Here is a 19744-nt window from a genome sequence, read left to right on the forward strand (position 1 = left end):
CCAGGGGTTAATGACTTGGAGAAGATCTGCAAAGAGGAGTGGGACAAAATCGCTCCTGAGATGTGTGCAAACCTGGTGGCCAACTACATGAAACGCCTGACCTCTGTGATTGCCAACAAGGGTTTTGCCACCAAGTACTAAGTCATGTTTTGCAGAGGGGTCAAATACTTATTTCCCTCATTAAAATGCAAATCATTTTATAACATTTTTGACATGTGTTTTTCTGGATTTTTTTGTTGTTATTCTGTCTCTCATTGTTCAAATAAACCTACCATTAAAATTATAGACTGATCATTTATTTGTCAGTGGGCAAACGTATAAAATCAGCAGGGGATCAAATACTTTTTTCCCTCACTGTAAGGAAATCAGTCAATTGAAAGAGATTCATTCGGCACAAATCTATGGATTTCACAACTGGGCAGGGGTGCAGCCATGGGTGGGCCTTGGAGGGCATAGGCCCACTCACTTGGCAGCCAGGCCCAACCACTGGAGAGCCAGGCCCAGCCAATCAGAATGAGTTTTATCCCACAAAAATGTTTTATTACAGGCAGATATATTCCTCATCACCGCACCACTCCTCAGACGATCCTGCAGGTGAAGAAGTCGGATGTGGAGGTCCTGGGCTGGCGTGGTCACATGTGGTCTGTGGTTGTGAGGCCGGTTGGACGTACTGCCAAATTCACTAAAACAATGTTGGAGGCATCTTATGGTAGAGAAAGGAACATTCAATTCTCTGGCAACAGCTCTGGCGGACTTTCCTGCAGTAAGCATGCACACTCCCTCAAAACTTGAGGCATCTGTGGCATGTGACAAAACTGCACTCGTGTAGTGATCATGCTGTTTAATCAGCTTCTTGATATGTAACACCTGTCAGGTGGATGGATTAACTTGGTAAAAGGGAAATTCTCACTAACAGGGATGTAAACAAATTTGTGCACAGTATTTGAGAAAAATAAGCTTTTTGTGTATATGGAACATTTCTGGATTTTTTTGTTTTATCTCATGAAACATGGCACCAACATTTCACATGCTGCATTTATATTTTTGTTCATTGTACATGGTTTTAAAGCAACTATAAATAAGATTATTCCATAGTCTACGTATGCACTGTATGTATGGTTAAATAGTCAGCTCAGTAAATTTGGTCCGAATCTGTGACCATCCTATTTGGCTGCTTGTACAGTATATTCTACAGCTTAAAAATGACATTACAGTTTTAATATCGCTGGCCTAGAAAGTCAGATTCTTATGAGCAAAATTTCTCCCTGTTCAGTGTGGTTTCTGAGAAGGTCTACATTATCTGAGAATCCAACTGTATGTGAACACGTGAATTTTCATAGTATTTTCTGTATATTAGAATCTCTTAAATCAAAATAGCTGTATAAAAAGTAACTATACATGCATTCATGCAAAAGTATAAGTGTTTGTTTGATCAGGGACATGTCCCCCCCACATTCTGAAATTGCATTTTTGTCCCCCCAAAATGTATAATTGGAATGTGAACCAAAACAAGGCAACAGTGTGCTTTAGGACCATGCAGACACGGTCGGGTAAGCTGTTTGGAGTGTATCCGGCTGGTAATTATTTGTATTTTTTATGGTGATGTCCCCACCACTTCTAAAACCAAAGTTGTGCCCCTGTGTTTGATCATCTACTCAGTTTTAGTTAAGAATTTCAGTATATTTACCCAAAATCTATTACTATTTCCATTCTGCCAATTTTCACCAGATTTGACCCCTTGATAATGGCCTTAAAAAATCTAAATTGTACGTAACATCCGGGCCTTTGTGTATTACCCCGTTATTGTTTGATCTAGCATGGATGACGGCCTTTAACAACCAAACAAAAAAGCAAGCATTTTTTTCTAGGTTTGCTGGTCTACTATATACAGTTGAGAAAATACACTTTTAAACTAGTTTCCTAGTTATCACAAATGTCCAGCCACTGCCTGCGTTCAATTTCAAAATGTCTACTTGCTTTTTCTCACTCCTTGCCTGTCTAACCAGGAAGTGACTATGAGTGTGTCTACACAGTTGGGGATGGGGCCCACAACCATTAGTTGATGCAATGCAACGTCTGCAATGTACAGTAGTCGGTCTGAAACGATACCATATGCATACAGTACATTCTAAGAAGACTGCCATATCATTTTTTCCCTCTCTGTTCTGACAAATCTGAAGTCTCAATTGTACCTTTGTTCTACAATAGGGACGTTGATTGAATGTGCCTACAACAACCTGTTACAAAAGGTTGTACATTTCTCAATGAAAATCATGGCACTTTCAAAGTCCCAGTCTTTGAATGGTTTGTGTGTGCCACTGAGGTATTCATTTTATTCCAGACATCTCTGCAATTGGCATCTCCACTTAATTAAGTCCAAGAGGATTCTCAGTTCTCACTGAAGGTGAAACAGTTACCTGTCAACATTATTTTAGGACCAAGCTCTGATACCAGCCTGTGTTGGCTATCTACAGTACATTGAAAGACGAAGACTACATAATAGACAATAGTTTATTCTCATTCCAATAATCAACCATATGATTTCTCCCAGTACACAAGCAATGCATATTGTGCCAGGCTCATTAGGGGAGAAGAATATGCATGATTATTCCCTCTATGGGACTCCTCCATTGGAGGACTATGGTGTACTGTAATTACACACATAAATTATTCACCGTTACTAATGTTACACTCCAGTATTGTACTGGTTCTACTGGTTCTGGGCCCAATCTTCTACAGTAGGCTAGTTATGTGCACCAGCCTAGAAACTTCTGTCACGAATCCCACCGAAGGTGGCTCCCCTGCCTGCTCGGGCGGCGCTCGGCGGTCGTCGTCACCGACCTACTAGCCGCCGCTGATCCTTTTTTCCTTTTCGTTTGGTTTGTCTTATTGGTTGCACCTGTTCCTCATTTGTCTTTTGATTTTGGTTATTTAAGCCTGGTTAGCCCGCCCAGTGTTGTGCGGGATTATTTAGCGTCAGGTTGTGTTTTGTATTTGGATGTGCTGGCGATCTACTACTGTTCTATTTTCATGCATGCTGTGCACCTGTTGTTTGGGCACTTTGCATTTTTCACGCCCGTTGTGTTGGCGTCGATCGTGTTGTGTTTTTATTGAATAAACACACGGTTCCTTACCTCTGCTCTCTGCGCCTGACTCCTACCACCACTCCTAGCAACGACTGACAGAATCCCGCACCAGCTATGGAGTCAGCAGGAGCAGCCTCCCCTCCTCTCCCATCGATGGAGGAACGGGTCCTTCACCATACCACCATTCTCCACCGAATCGGCTCAGCGATGGAGCAGATGATGGAGAGGATGGACCGATGGGAGATGAGTGGCCTCCCTACCGCATCCCCAGCACCAACTCCTCCTCCATCATCTACCCCTCCACCGACGTCCGGACCCGGAGCCCTACGCCTGGCTCTCCCCAGGGAGTACGATGGAGCGGCGGCGGGGTGCCAGGGGTTCCTGCTACAGTTGGATTTGTACCAGGCTACCGTTCATCCAGCTCCCTCCGGAGAGGAGAGCGTAAGCGTCCTCGTCTCCTGCTTAACGGGACGTGCCCTGGAGTGGGCCAACGCAGTGTGGTATGGCCCAGACTCGGCAAGGGATCACTACCCTGAGTTCACCCGCCGGTTCCGGGCCGTGTTCGACCACCCAGCAGAAGGCCGGGCGGCGGGTGAACGGCTGTTCCACCTGCGTCAGGAGACGAGGAGCGCACAGGACTTTGCTCTGGAGTTCCGGACCTTGGCTGCTGGAGCGGGGTGGAACAACAGGGCCCTGATGGACCACTATCGGTGTAGCCTCCGGGAGGACGTCCGCCGTGAGCTAGCCTGTCGGGACACTACCCTGTCGCTAGACGAACTAATCGACATGTCCATTCGTCTTGACAATCTGCTGGCTGCGCGCGGGCGTCCAGACGGGGCCCTGTTGGTTCCACCTCCAGGTCCTCCAGCTCCCATTCCTATGGAGCTAGGGGGGGCCGCGTCCAGGGGAACCGGAGGAGGAGGCTCCCCTTGTATCCAGTGTGGTCGGAGAGGACACACTACCGACAGGTGCTGGGGAGCTCCTCTGGGAATCGGGATGGCAGGCGGAGCACTCCTCGTCCATCTCAGGTGAGTAAGCACCAACCTCACCCAGAGCTCCCTGTTGGTCACATGTTCGTTTTAGTAACTTTCCCCTTGTTTTCTCCCTCTTTCCAGCATAAGGCGCTAGTCGATTCAGGCGCAGCTGGAAACTTTATGGATCGTGGGCTCGCATTAAGGCTAGGGATTCCCCTGGTGTCATTGGACCAACCTTTCCCCGTGCACTCCTTAGATAGCAGACCATTAGGGTCAGGACTGGTCAGGGAGGCCACGGTGCCACTGGACATGGTAACGCAGGGGGATCATGAGGAACGGATTAGTCTCTTCCTCATTGATTCTCCTGCGTTTCCGGTGGTGCTGGGGATTCCCTGGCTGGCCAATCACAATCCCAATATTTCGTGGAGACAGGGGGCTCTCAGAGGGTGGTCAGAGGAGTGCTCAGGCAGGTGTAAGGGAGTTTCCATCGGTGCGACGACGGTGGAGAGTCCAGACCAGGTTTCCACTGTGCGCATTCCCTCAGAATATGCTGATTTGGCTATCGCCTTCTGTAAAAAGAGGGCGACCCGATTACCACCTCATCGACGAGGGGATTGCGTGATAAATCTCCAGGTAAACGCTGCACTTCCCAGGAGTCACGTGTACCCATTGTCACAGGAGGAGACGTTGGCTATGGAAACATATGTCACGGAATCTCTGAGACAGGGGTATATTCGGCCCTCCATGTCACCCGTCTCCTTGAGTTTCTTTTTCGTGAAGAAAAAGGATGGAGGGTTGCGTCCGTGCATTGATTATCGAGGTCTAAATTCCATCACAGTAGGGTTCAGTTACCCACTACCTCTCATCGCTACGGCGGTGGAATCATTTCACGGCGCGCGTTTTTTCACGAAACTGGACCTCAGGAGCGCGTACAATCTGGTGCGTATCCGGGGAGGAGACGAGTGGAAAACCGCATTTAGTACCACATCGGGCCACTATGAGTACCTCGTCATGCCGTACGGGTTAAAGAATGCTCCAGCCGTCTTTCAATCCTTTGTTGACGAGATTCTCAGGGACCTGCACGGACAGGGGGTGGTGGTGTATATTGACGACATCTTGATTTATTCCGCCACCCGCGCATGTCTCCCTGGTGCGCAAGGTGCTTGAGCGACTGCTGGAGAATGACCTGTACGTCAAGGCTGAGAAATGTGAGTTTTTCAAACGAGCCGTTTCCTTCCTGGGGTATCGCATTTCCACCTCGGGGGTGGTGATGGAGGATGACCGCGTTAAAGCCGTGCGTAATTGGCCGACTCCGACCACGGTAAAGGAGGTGCAGCGGTTTTTAGGGTTTGCCAATTACTACCGGAGGTTTATCCGGGGCTTTGGTCAAGTTGCTGCTCCCATTACCTCACTGCTGAAGGGGGGTCCGGCGCGCTTGCGCTGGTCAGCAGAGGCGAACAGAGCGTTCAGTCGCCTGAAGGAGCTGTTTACCGTCGCTCCAGTGCTGGCTCATCCGGATCCCTCTTTGGCATTCATAGTGGAGGTGGACGCGTCCGAGACTGGGGTGGGGGCCGTGCTATCACAGCGCTCGGGCACGCCACCCAAACTCCGCCCGTGCGCTTTCTTCTCTAGGAAGCTAGGGCCGGCGGAGCAGAACTATGATGTGGGGGACAGGGAGTTGTTAGCTGTGGTCAAGGCTCTGAAGGTGTGGAGACATTGGCTTGAGGGGGCAAAGCACCCTTTCCTCATCTGGACTGACCACCGTAACCTCGAGTACATCCGGGCAGCTAGGAGACTGAATCCGCGTCAGGCCAGGTGGGCCATGTTCTTTACCCGTTTCCGGTTCACCATCTCTTATCGGCCAGGTTCACTGAACACGAAGGCCGACGCACTGTCCCGCCTATATGACACCGAGGAGAGGGCCATCGATCCGGCTCCCATTCTTCCGGCGTCGTGTTTGGTAGCTCCGGTGGTATGGGAGTTGGACGCGGAGATCGAGCGGGCGTTAAGGTCGGAACCTGCACCATCGCAGTGTCCGACAGGTGTTCAGTACGTACCGCTTGGTCTCCGTGATCGATTGATTCGATGGGCCCATAATCTCCCCTCTTCGGGTCACCCTGGGATCGAGAGGACAGTGCGGAACCTGAGGGGGAAGTACTGGTGGCCCACCTTGGGTAAGGACGTGCGGTTTTATGTTTCCTCCTGCTCGGTGTGCGCTCAGAGCAAGGCTCCTCGACACCTGCCTAGAGGGAAATTACACCCCCTTCCCGTTCCACAGCGGCCGTGGTCACACTTATCAGTGGACTTCCTCACTGACCTTCCCGTATCACAGGGGAACACCACTATCCTGGTCGTTGTGGATCGGTTCTCGAAGTCCTGTCGTCTCATCCCATTGCCCGGTCTCCCTACGGCTCTGCAGACTGCGGAGGCCCTGTTTACCCATGTCTTCCGGCACTATGGGGTGCCCGAGGACATCGTTTCTGATCGGGGTCCCCAGTTCACGTCCAGAGTTTGGAGGGCGTTCATGGAACGTTTGGGGGTCTCGGTCAGCCTGACCTCGGGTTTCCACCCCGAGAGTAATGGGCAGGTGGAGAGGGTGAACCAAGAGGTGGGTAGGTTTCTAAGGACGTATTGCCAGGACGGGCCCAGAGAATGGGCGAGATACGTGCCATGGGCAGAAATAGCCCAGAATTCTCTACGGCACTCATCAACCAACATGTCACCGTTCCAGTGCGTGTTGGGCTACCAGCCGGTCCTGGCTCCATGGCACCAGAGCCAGACCGAGGCTCCTGCGGTGGAGGATTGGGTGCAGCGCTCGAAGGACACCTGGAGAGCCGTCAAAGACGCACTTACAAAGGCGAGTGGACGGCAGAAGAAGAGCGTTGACCAGCACCGCAGTGAGACCCCTGTGTTTGCACCAGGGGATCGAGTCTGGCTCTCGGCTAGAAACCTGCCCGTCCGCTTGCCCTGCCGGAAGCTGGGCCCGCAGTGTGTAGGGCCGTTTAAAGTCCTGAGGAGGATAAACGAGGTGTGTTACCGGTTACAACTTCCATCTTACTACCGTATTAACCCCTCGTTTCATGTGTCTCTCCTCAGGCCGGTGGTGGCTGGTCACATGCAGGAAGGTGAGGTGCCGGAGGTTCCTCCCCCCGCTGGACATTGGGGGTCCCCGGCGTATAAAATACGCGCCATTCTGGACTCCAGACTTCGGGGCGGGGCCTACAGTACCTCGTCGACTGGGAGGGGTACGGCGCGGAGGAGAGGTGCTGGGTACCCAGGAGGGACATTTTGGACCCTCCACTACTGAGGGAGTTCCACCGCCTTCATGGGGATCGCCCTGCGCCTCGTCCTCCGGGTCGCCCTCGAGGTCGGTGGCGACGCGCTGCGGGAGCCGCGCGTCAGGAGGGGGGGTACTGTCACGAATCCCACCGAAGGTGGCTCCCCTGCCTGCTCGGGCGGCGCTCGGCGGTCGTCGTCACCGACCTACTAGCCGCCGCTGATCCTTTTTTCCTTTTCGTTTGGTTTGTCTTATTGGTTGCACCTGTTCCTCATTTGTCTTTTGATTTTGGTTATTTAAGCCTGGTTAGCCCGCCCAGTGTTGTGCGGGATTATTTAGCGTCAGGTTGTGTTTTGTATTTGGATGTGCTGGCGATCTACTACTGTTTTCATGCATGCTGTGCACCTGTTGTTTGGGCACTTTGCATTTTTCACGCCCGTTGTGTTGGCGTCGATCGTGTTGTGTTTTTATTGAATAAACACACAGTTCCTTACCTCTGCTCTCTGCGCCTGACTCCTACCACCACTCCTAGCAACGACTGACAACTTCAAAGAAAAACTGCATCAATATACCAGCTTACTACAATCTCCTGATGATTTTTCTCTGAAATTCGCTGTTCACCTGTGGGCTAAGGTTAGATTTTATGCTTGTATGAAGAAAATGCATAATGTTTGGCCCTTTCATGATAGCTATCCTTCCAAACGGCATTTGCCAGTACAGGACAAAGTCAAGAACCTTTCATCCTTCATGGCTTTTTAAGTTTAACTTCTCAGGTTTATTTTTGTAATTTACTCCTCCTTGAACTATGTGTTCAACAAGTAAAGCAGTAGCTACCTACAGTACATTCTTCAGATGCTAGAACTGGGCAATCTTGTCTTTTAGCCATGCCCTTCAATGTTACTTCCTGATATTCCTGAGGGGAGCTTGGTTCTCTGTGCAGTCATAGTCCATGCTAAGGTTCGGTGCACACTGGCCCTATCAAAGCAAAAAAATGCTGCTCCCTTTTAGATGGGTCTCTCGCACTATGGGCCCAGGGAGATGGTCACAGCCAGGGCTGTGGCAGCTCCACTCACCCTCAAACAGGTCGATGGAGCATGGCCGCGGGGCTCCAGCATCTCACTCCAGAGAGCCGGGCAGAACATGGAACACCCTTGGAACGGCCCAGTCAAGGTCATCGGGAGGAATGCTGGAGATCTGCCATTACAGCCAGAACACCACCACAAACATGCGTGAGCAACAGAGCACATCAATCTAATAGTAAAGACATTGTACTGTGTATAGACATAAACTGTGCATTAAGCTTCATATTGCACAGAGTATGATGTGTTAATTATATGTCTGTATTTCTCAACTTTACAAAATATATACATAGCCCTCACATTTTATGAAAAGGAAACATAAGGAGAAACATGGATGAAGTGATACACTTTAGTATAAAACACATTGCGGAGGGGATTAATATTTACTGTAATTTACGTCTACATTCATAACATAAGTTAAAGAACAGTAGGAAGGACGTAAAAACCACTTCGGGTAAATATACACTGAGTAAAAAACATTATTAATATTGAGTTGCACCCCCTTTTCCCCTCAGAACAGACTCAATTTGTCAGGCATGGACTCTACAAGGTGTCGAAACCGTTCCACAGGGATGCTGGCCCATGTCGACTCCAGTGCTTCCCCCAGTTATGTCAAGTTGGCTGGATGTCCTTTGGGTGGTGGACCATTCTTGATACACATGAGAAACTGTTGAGCGTGAAAAACCCAGCCGCATTGCAGTTCTTGACACACTCAAACCGGTGAGCCTGGCACCTACTACCATACCCCGTTCAAAGGCACTTAAATCTTTTCTTTCCCATTCAGCCTCTGAATGGCACACAAACAATTGTCTTAACTCTTAACAATCCTTCTTAAACCTGTCTTCTCCCCTTAATCTACACTGATTGAAGTGGATTGAACAGGTGACATAAATAAGGGATCATAGCTTTCACCTGGATTCACCTTGTCAGTCTGTCATGTAAAGAGCAGGTGTTCCTAATGTTTTGTACACTCAGTGTATTATGTCCGACAGCAGAGCGAACACATTTTAGGGTAGCATTAAAGAATGACTTTGCATCACCTTAAACATATTGCCTCCTTGCATAAAAGCTACCACTGGAAAATATATTGACTTAATATGTATCCCTTTGAGTGGGGGGACTTAATTCATTACATTAAATAAATAACTAAATTAATAATCATAAAAATGGAATAATGTTCTGCCCTTTTGAGCGATTGTTATCTGAATTAACGTTACATCACTCCCACAAAACTTCTATATTTAGCTACATATTTTCTTCATCATTGTTTTTATGTGTTTCTCTGTCTTTTCCTCCTGTTCTCTACAATTCTCTTTCCATCCTCCTTGGCTTCTTTTTCTCTCTCACCTCTGTTCCGTCTCTCACTTCAGCTGACACATTTCCTCAACTCTCTCTCCCCTCTTCTCCCACTCGCTTCTATTTCATTCATAGTCTTCCTTTGTTCCTATCTTTTTACTCATCATTTCCTACTCTACTTTCACATGACACACATTTAACCACTTAAACATAAACACTCTTAAACACTTATACATTCACTATTATTTCTTCTCTCCCCTTTGCATAGTTCTCAATTGTGGGTTATCCCCCATAACATTTTCATACTCTCCTTCTTGTACCGTCTATTTTTTTTCTTAATTTCACTTGACCCATCTTTTCTCCCTCCTCCACCTCACTTGTTTCATTCGACATCTCTCTCTTCATCTGTCCAGTTCCCCCACTGCCTCCCTCTATCCCTCCCTCCATCCCTCTCTCTTTTACATACTCCTGATTTCACTCATGAATCTCTCATGTCTCTTTTCATCTCTCTCTTTTCATATGGCCAGTTCCCGCCCTCCCCCATCCCTTCCTCTCACCCTCTTTTACATACTTCTGATTTCACTACCTCAGAGTCCAATCCTCCCTTCACCACCTCTCACATCTTCTCACATATCTCTCATTCCCCCACTTGCTCCCTCTATCCATCCCTGCCTCCCTCTGTCCCTCTCTTTTTTACATACTCCTGATGCTCTCCTCCTGGCCCCTGCCTGTCCACAGGGATTAATTGATAGTGAGAGATAATAAATCTTCCCATTAGGAGCAGGCCCCTGCCCATCGCTCATTATGCACCAGCTGCTCCTGAGCGCTGAGTCCCGGGGTTCCCCTGCTTCCTTTAACACCGACGTCTGGCATCTCCGCGGCAGCAAGGTTAATCTCTCTCTGTCGCAGTTCTGTCTGTCTTTTGGCTCGCTCCGTGATCAGATGTGAGCACACACGCACACACAGACCCACACCAGTCAGATGTTTTCAGTCTGTGGACTATTGCTAATTGTTTTGAGATACATTTGTATATATAGTGTATGTGGACACCCCATCAAGTTATTGGATTTGGCTATTTCAGCCACACCCATTGCTGTAAGGTGTATAAAATTAAGCACACAGCCATGCAATCTCCATAGAAAATGTTGGCAGTAGAATGGCCCATACTGAAGAGCTCAGTGACTTTCAACGTGGCACCGTCATAAGATGCCACCTTTCCAACACGTCAGGTCATCAAATTTCTGCCCTGCTAGAGCTGCCTTGGTCAACTGCAAGTGCTGTTATTGTGAAGTGGAAATGTCTAGGAGCAACAACGGCTCAGCCGCAAAGTGGTAGGCCACACAATCTCACAGAACGGGACCGCCAAGTGCTGAAGCATGTACAAATCGGCTGTCCTCGGTTGCAACACTCACTATCGAGTTCCAAACTGCCTCTGGAAGCAACGTCAGCACAATAACTGTTCGTCGGGAGCTTCATGAAATGGGTTTCCATGGCCGAGTAGCCACACAGAAGCCTAAGATCACCATCTGCAATGCCAAGCGTCGGCTGGAGTGGTGTAAAGCTCGCTGCCATTGGACTCTGGAGCAGTGGAAATGCGTTCTCGGAGTGATGAATCACAATTCACCATCTGCAGTCAGACGGACAAATCTGGGTTTGGCAGATGCCAGGAGAACGCTACCTGCCCCAAAGCATACTGCCAACTTTAAAGTTTGGTGGAGGGGGAATAAAGGTCAGAGGCTGTTTTTCATGTTTTGGGCTAGGTCCCTTCATTCCAGTGAAGGGGACTCTTAACGCTATAGCGTACAATGACATTCTAGACGATTCTGTGCTTCCAACTTTGTGGCCACAGTTGGAAGAAGAACTTTAGCTTTTTCAGCATGACAATGCCTTCGTGCAAAAAGCGAGGTCCATACAGAAATGGTTTGTCGAGATCAGTGTGGAAGAACTTGACTGGCCTGCACAGTGCCCTCACCTCAACCCCATCGAACACCTTCAGGAATAATTGGATGGCCGACTGCGAGCCGGGCCTAATCACTCAACATCAGTGCCTGACCGCACTAATGGCTCTTGTTGCTGAATGGCAGCATCAATGTTCCAATTTCTATAGGAAAGCCTTCCAAGAATAATGGAGGCTGTTACAGCAGCAAAGGGGGACCAACTTCATATTAATGCCCATGATTTTGGAATGAGATGTTCAATGAGCAGGTGTCCACATACTTTTGGTGATGTAGTGTGTCTTGGGCCATGATTCAAAGGACGGACTATGTATTATGTGCTTCCTTTCTTGAAATATTGCATTCTGTCACTTATTCTGTCACTTGTTATGTCGGTTATACAACTGTTCTGCAGCCAAACTATGATGATGATGATTACTGGAATAGTATAAGGGTTGATGGTTGGCAATCTCTATCAAGGCCTAGACAAAGACTGTTATAAGAATGTATCTCTGCTTGCTGTTCCTCATTAAATGTCACAGTAACAGACAATAGCAGAAGAGACCATTTCTAAGAAGGCTTCTATGCTCTATGTATGGATGTTTGCCATTGAGTAATAGTCATGAAATAGACAAATGGTCGCTCAGTGTGTATCAATAATTACCCCTGGAGTCTCAGATGCGGTCACTGCAGATGAACTCTCTTCAGAAGGCCTCTATCCATCTTTTCGCGTAGCAGAAGTGCCTCTCACATTAGACAGATCAGTCACTTACCACTCCAACATGCACTACTCTCTCCACTCTCCCTGCTTGATATGCATATCTTAGCGAGTCACAATGGTAATCTTGTAAATAGCAGGTTTAAAAATGCACATGTTTCTCTGTGGCGCCCTCCTGTCTTTCATGTCACTGTGCACTTATACTTCAGTGGTTCGGTATCAGCAAACTCAGGTATAGCATGACTTCAAAAGGGATATTCCACACCGAGTGAATGGATCCATACGGCAAATGGCAACAAAATTCTCCTTGAGCCAGCTCTGCAGAGAGAGTTTGGATACACTGCAGTGTGAAAAGTTTACCTTTCCATACCGAGAAGAATACAAATGTGAAACAACCTGAGAATATAATGTACCACTCCACTAGTAGTGCAAAACAACCTGTTAATACATAGAATTCCAGAGTAGATGTTCAGACCTGCATTCAATCTGTGCTGTACATTGTTGCAATACATTGTAGTCTACCAATCAGAGAGACAGCTGGAGATTTTAACCTGAGAATATAATGTTGGGTAGACTACCGTGTATAGCATTGCATAGCAACAACATATTCTCAGGTATAGTTGTATGTATCACATCTCTATCAACTGACAGTGTGTATGAATAATAGGACTCAAACAAGAGTAATATCGTTTAAAACTTTTTATTTAAAACTTTAAAATCATATAACCCATACAGCAAACTGTACAATTGAATTATTCACAGTGTGTTAAAAAGAAAATAACGCAATAGCTTCTCTATGATTTTATATTTCCCCATGTTTTACTTGGTTATTCTAATAATAGTCTTCTCTTAACACATACAGTTATTAGGTAAACAGAAAATGTTACAAAACATTACAAAAAACTATATTCATAGAAATTCTGCATGTCCACAAAGAAAACCCTGGTCGGCATCAACATATTAACCCTATTGTTTGAAACAATTCAGCTCAACTCAAAACGAAACATAAATAAATACCTAGCGCTGTGACTGTTTGATTGCTTAATAAAGTGTAACTCATTCTAACTCATACCACATACTGCACATATGTGTCATTTTATTTTTTTCATTATTTTTATCTTAGATTTCATAAAATGTTGTAAAATAACTGGATTCACATTTTGGTATAAAAAAAGACAGTATGCTTTATAACTGGGACTGATTGAATTAACCGAACTCAAATCTTGGTAGTAAATTCAAATAGTTTTATTAAAATGGATCACTGATGTCCATTTTCACCACAATTATTTCGGAGAGTATGTGGATTGACAAAAAAAAAGCAATAAAGTAACTTGTGTTTGCAGTCAAAGGGGAATTCAACTGGAAGCCAGTCTAACCTGTAGTGTAACAACCAGTCTTTGCCCAACTGCATCATGGGTTTCAAAAGAGAAGAAAAGAGCCAGCTAGATCATACAAAATCTATTTTAAATGAGTTTCCTCTACAGTTTTGGGGAATTCAATATCACAACGTCACATACACCTCATATCAATATATTAGGTGCGATAAAATAAGATTTACATATAATATTCTGCTCTTGATGATCATAATCCAATATAATATATTATAATCCATTCCAATTGAATAAATTAATATGGAGGATGGGGAAGTGGGAGTGGGGTACAGGTTAACGTGGCATATGAAACCGAATTTAAATTAAGAAATTGTGTTTGGCTGAGAACAAAAATGCATCTATTTACCTGTAAAAATGTAGCAAAATACATTTTCTCCTGTTCATCTTATCTACATATACTCTACTTTGCAGACGGGAGTTGATTAACATTTATACAATGAGTTTCTACCAAACCAATAATATGTCACACAGATGTAAGTTTCCTTGAATCTTTACATTGTTAATGTTGAAAAAAAGGAACCCAAGATAGTTTGTCTTTTTTATCAATATTGTAAACCTCACAGAGGTATGCTGTCTATTCAGCTCCCTATTCCGGCAGCTCACATATAGACTCCTAGCATCTTACAGCTCAATACTCATTGCAGATATACAGTTTATAGGCGTTACAGACGACATAAACACAGAAAACCAAACTTATGTCTGTTTGTTCATCTCATCATCTGAGCATGATATTGATTCATGATATTGACTAATTTAATGATATCTATCTCTAGTGCACAGTATGAAAATCATATGCAAAACCAAAGGGTCTTGTCAGCCACTCAGAGCTAGCCTATCTCATTTCCGTAACGGTAGCATAGCGCTCGGTAACGCTGCCACAGAGCTTTTAGATCGGGCCTGCAATATGAATAAGCTAAATAATTTGCGAGTCCCAAGGACATTCACTGTTGCCGTGGCCACAAAGTAAACACACATAGAAGGAAGAGTATGATGACAGCATTTGTTTCTAACTCATACGGTCCCTTGTCCATTGTCCTCCTCCCAACACACTACTAAACCAAGTCATTTACAGTCAGTCACCTGCAATTGCAGAACTAAAACCAAACGGCTTAAAAAAGTGACTACGAAGTCCGTACATCTGTTCTGTGCTTTCTGCATTTCTTTCATATCACTGATATTTTTAGATTAGAGTGTCTGTTTAGCAGTCAGAAGGGTTCGATGGTAATTCATTGCAAGCAGCAAAAGCAATTCAATGGACGCTGTGCGATTATAACATGGCTATTTCTGAGCGGCCTTATTGTAGAGAGACTTTGACAAAATGGAAACAGATGGCTAATTGCCCTCTGAAAATGCTATATTGCCATAGATTTTTTTTAAGACAACTAAAAGCCAATGTAGACACATTTCTCTGAAATGTTTATTAAGTGGACATGGGCAGAGAAAACCAACTAGCCAAGCTAGCCTAGCTAGCTGGCTAACTAGCTAACTGACTATAACCCTAACCATAACCCTTCAAACATGAATGGTATGATAGGGTTTAACATAACCATACATATGTTATGCTTTTATGAGTAAATCAGTTCTGTTTATACCCCTAAATCGTACAGTTGTTCAACGTCTAAATGTCTAAAAAAGTAATGAGACCAGGCAGTTATTTTAGAGGACAATATAGACTAGTAGTGCAATAAGTATAAGGGGGTTCGTGTCCATTTATCATTGGGAGCCAAATAAGAGTAAACACTTCAAGTTATGTACTTTCATTTTGGTACATGAATACATTGAAGCAAATCACTCCTCGTTCATTATCCCATGGGTATTGTAGATTTGCTTGTTTGATTAATAAGATGCCCCAAAAAAGTCATATCTGATAGAAACACGTTACCCTGTGTTATAAAGAGGAAAAAGGCCATGGATACTGTTCTTTAACATAGTCTAATTTACAAATACTGGATCAGTATCTCATGAAGAACTTGCATGAGCAGTCACATCCAAGGATTCGTTTTATTTCACGGGCCGATCTTTGGCAATTGGCTAGATCATTGTTCTTAATTGTTTTCACATACTAAATTATCTTAACATCCACAAAACATATGTCTGAAAATAATGTGGTGAAGCACAAACAAATAGGGCCCTACATTGTGTTTAGTCACAATAACAAAATGGCACCATATGTGGAAACGTTATTCATTAACAATAAATCAACATCAACTGAAGCCATCCCCATTAAAACCTCGGGATGGCTTCAGTGATATCTCTCTCTCTTTGAACAGTAATTTTTCGTCAATTAAAGATAATCTGCAAACCTAGTTCACCGAGTGACCAATGCTCTCTCTTACTATGGGATTTGCTCATTGTTGGGATTCCATTGCTGTCATCTGCATGTACTACGGACATGTTTATTGTAGTGGAATTATAGAAGACCGATGGTCCAAGCCATGCGTTTAAAAACGCCTCCCACATAATAGACGGTGACTCAAAGAGAGCAAATCAAGAACTCAATGTTATGTCTGTACAAGGTTTGAGGTAACATCATTTTCTGCTGCCAAAGGACCTCCAGACAAGATAAAAAAAGAATCGGTCAGAACTTTAACTTTGAATGATCGTGATGTGCTATGTGTGACATAACTGATCTCCCGTCAAAACCCCATTTCCCATGTCTGTCTGTAGTTCTTTTATTGCCATGCTCAACGAAGCCAACTCTTTCTTTATGCCATATGTCCAATAAAAAGGTTGAATCTTTGTTGTCAATCAAGGATTCCTTGGATATCTTGTGATTCCTTGGTGAGTGTATTTTTTGTGTTACGTACGTAAACATCGGACTTGAATACAGATTATTTGGAGATGGTTCTTCTCCTCCACCTCACTCTCTCTCTCTTTTTCTGTCTCTTTTGGAATACATGGGTGAACGTTGTCATACCTGTGTCGCCGATGCTGCCATTTTGATAGTACCATGTTTAGATAGTGTTCCATGTTTCGTTAGTGTCCCTATGTCGCTGTGGTTGATGGTGAATCTGGTGATCCCCTCGATTCCATTGTCCCAGGTGTCGGGACCAATCACGCCCTCCACATTGCTCAGGAGGCTCTTTCTCTGGGAGGCGCAAACTGTCACGGGAACACGGGGGTCATCCCAGTGTTGCAGCTCATGTTGTCCTTTCCCGGGAGTCGTCGGTCGTTGAACGTGTGCATGTTGATCACTGCATCCGTCTTGACCATGACCGGGACCTGGTGGTGTTGCTTGTGTTTCACACGCGTCCCGCAGGTGAACGACTGTCTGATCTCGTCCACCATGGCACTGCAGAAAGACCTCTGGGCAAAAAGGGCGAGGATGAGGGGAGAGAAGGGGGGGAAAGGGATGGGGGGGTAAATGCCTTAGCTTTAAATGGTTCTGACAGCATAGAGTGTCAACAAAATCAAGAGTGCAAAACACATTAGCAATAGCACATTCATGCATGTTGTTCATCTCCCATCGCTGACAGCCATGTCAAACTGCAACCCCCACCACATGCAACCCACGCAATGTGCACTGTTCCTGCTCTGTCAGATAGATGGAACACAGAGTCGTATTCTTACCCCATTACCTATACAAGCATGCTTGACACAACCCACTTAGTTGCATAACTCCAATCTGCGATTTACAACTGTTGAGATTCATGGTATTCTGACATCTGCAATGACTAATAACGGATTAATTCGGCATGCTCCAATTTGCAATTATGCCTGTTAAAATTAAATAAATGTTCTATTTTATGGACAAATAGCACAGGGATTATTTGAGGGAATGCAAATCCCTTTAATAAAGGGAACTAAAATGGACAGAGAACAGAAAGTGAAGGATCTAAAATTAACCAATATATACTCTACGTCATGCAAACAATGTCATTAATAAAATAATCACATCAAGTACATTAAATTACTGATCAATAATCTTGAATCAGATTCATGGGGATAATATCTACCTGCTCACGTTTCGCCGTCTTCCTTAGCTTGTATATGAATTCGGCTATAGCCACAAAGACGGAGAGAACCAGGCCAGACGCCAGCACTATAAAGATCCCTCCCAGGTTCTGAATGCCCATGGGGCCAGCTTTCTCACGGCGCTCTTCGTCCAGACAGCTGCTGCCGCTCCACCACTTATCCTTGAGCATGTGCAGACGGCCATCTTCCAGGATGCTCAGGATGGCGATGGTCACTTTGTCCCGGTATGGAGAGCCTGTAAGGCAAGCAACAGGTCTGCTTTAGTCTGGTTGAAAGATAAGATAAACCACTAGCTGGAACTCGTTGATGAGGCCACAGGGGTGTCTTCACAACACATGGCTCAAATGTATCTCTTGTCATTGCATATTAATATACAGTACCAGTCAAAAGTTTGGACACACCTACTGATTCAAGGGTTTTTCTATTTTCTACATTGTAGAAAAATAGTGAAGACACAACTATGAAATAACACATATGGAATCATGTAGTAACCAAAATCAAAATGTATTTTAGATTTTAGATTCTTCAAAGTAGCCACCCTTTGCCTTGATGACAGCTTTGCACACCCTTGGCATTCTCTCAACCAGTTTCACCTGGAATACTTTTCCAACAGTCTTGAAGGAGTTCCCACATGTTGAGCACTTGTTGACTGTTTTTCCTTCACTCCGTGGTCCAACTCATCCCAAACCATCTCAAATGGGTTGAGGTTGGGTGATTGTGGAGGCCAGCCCTTACTCAGATTAGAGGTGTGTTTTGGGTCATTGTCCTGTTGAAAAATAAATGATAGACCTCTAAGCGCAAACCACATGGGATGGCGTTTCGCTGCAGAATGCTGTGGTAGCCATGCTGGTTAAGTGTGCCTTGAATTCTAAATAAATCACAGACAGTGTCACCAGGAAAGCACCCCCACACCATCCCACCTCCTCCTCCATGCCTCACGGTGGGAACCACAAAAGCGGAGATCATCCGTTCACCTACTCTGCGTCTCACAAAGACATGGTGGTTGGAACCAAAAATCGCAAATTTGGACTCATCAGACCAAAAAACAGATTTCCACCGGTCTAATGTCCATTGCGCGTCTTTCTTGGCTCGAGCAAGTCTATTCTTCTTATTGGTGTCCTTTAGTAGTGGTTTCTTTGAAGCAATTCGACCATGAAGGCCTGATTCACTCAGTCTCCTCTGAACAGTTGATGTTGAGATGTGTCTGTTACTCTGTATACATTTGGCCCTTCTTTGGACACTGTGCTAACAAACCTCCAAACGAGCTTCAACTCCATTCAACACTCCTTCCGTGGCCTCCAACTGCTTTTAAATGCTAGTAAAACGCTCTTCAACCGATTGCTGCCCGCACCCTCCCACCGACTAGCATCACTACTCTTGACGGTTCTGACCTAGAATATGTGGACAACTACAAATACCTAGGTGTCTGATTAGACTGTAAAATATACTTCCAGACTTACATTATGCATTTCCAAACCAAAATGAAATCTAGAATCGGCTTCCTATTTTGCAACAAAGCCTCCTTCACACATGCCGCCAAACACACCCTCGTAAAACTGACTATCCTACCGATCCTTGACTTCGGCTATGTAATTTACAAAATAGCCCCCAACACTCAGCAAACTGGATGTAGTCTATCACAGTGCCATCCGTTTTATCACCAAAGCCCCATATACTACCCACCACTGCGACCTGCATGCTCTCGTTGGCTGGCCCTCACTACATATCCGTCGCCAAACCCACTGGCTCCAGGTCATCTATAAGTCTTTGCTATGTAAAGCCCTGCCTTATCTCAGCTCACTGGTCACCATAGCAACACCCACCCGTAGCACGCGCTCCAGCAGGTATATTGCACTGGTCAGCCCCAAAGCCAACACTTCCTTTGGCCGCCTTTTCTTCCAGTTCTCTGCTGCCAATGACTGGAACAAATTGCAAAAATCTCTGAAGCTGGAGTCTTATATCTCCCTCTCTAACTTTAAGCATCAGCTGTCAGAGCAGCTTACCGATCACTGTA

At 45.4% G+C, this 19744-nt stretch overlaps 1 protein-coding gene across 1 annotated transcript in view; it reads right to left on the minus strand.

Annotated features, from left to right (window-relative positions):
• Nucleotides 1–13048: 13048 nt before the first annotated feature.
• Nucleotides 13049–19744, minus strand: part of LOC106583195 (glutamate receptor ionotropic, kainate 3) — a 126793-nt gene continuing 120097 nt past the window's right edge. The window contains exons 15-16 of the mRNA XM_014167105.2: nt 17712–17965; nt 13049–17061 (exon numbers count right to left, since the gene is read on the minus strand). Coding sequence (XP_014022580.1) covers nt 16861–17061; nt 17712–17965 — 455 coding nt within the window. The 3' untranslated portion in view covers nt 13049–16860. The remainder of the gene's footprint in view (nt 17062–17711; nt 17966–19744) is intronic.

Source organism: Salmo salar, chromosome ssa02 (assembly GCF_905237065.1).
Source record: "Salmo salar chromosome ssa02, Ssal_v3.1, whole genome shotgun sequence".
In the NCBI taxonomy this organism is placed as follows: domain Eukaryota; kingdom Metazoa; phylum Chordata; class Actinopteri; order Salmoniformes; family Salmonidae; genus Salmo; species Salmo salar.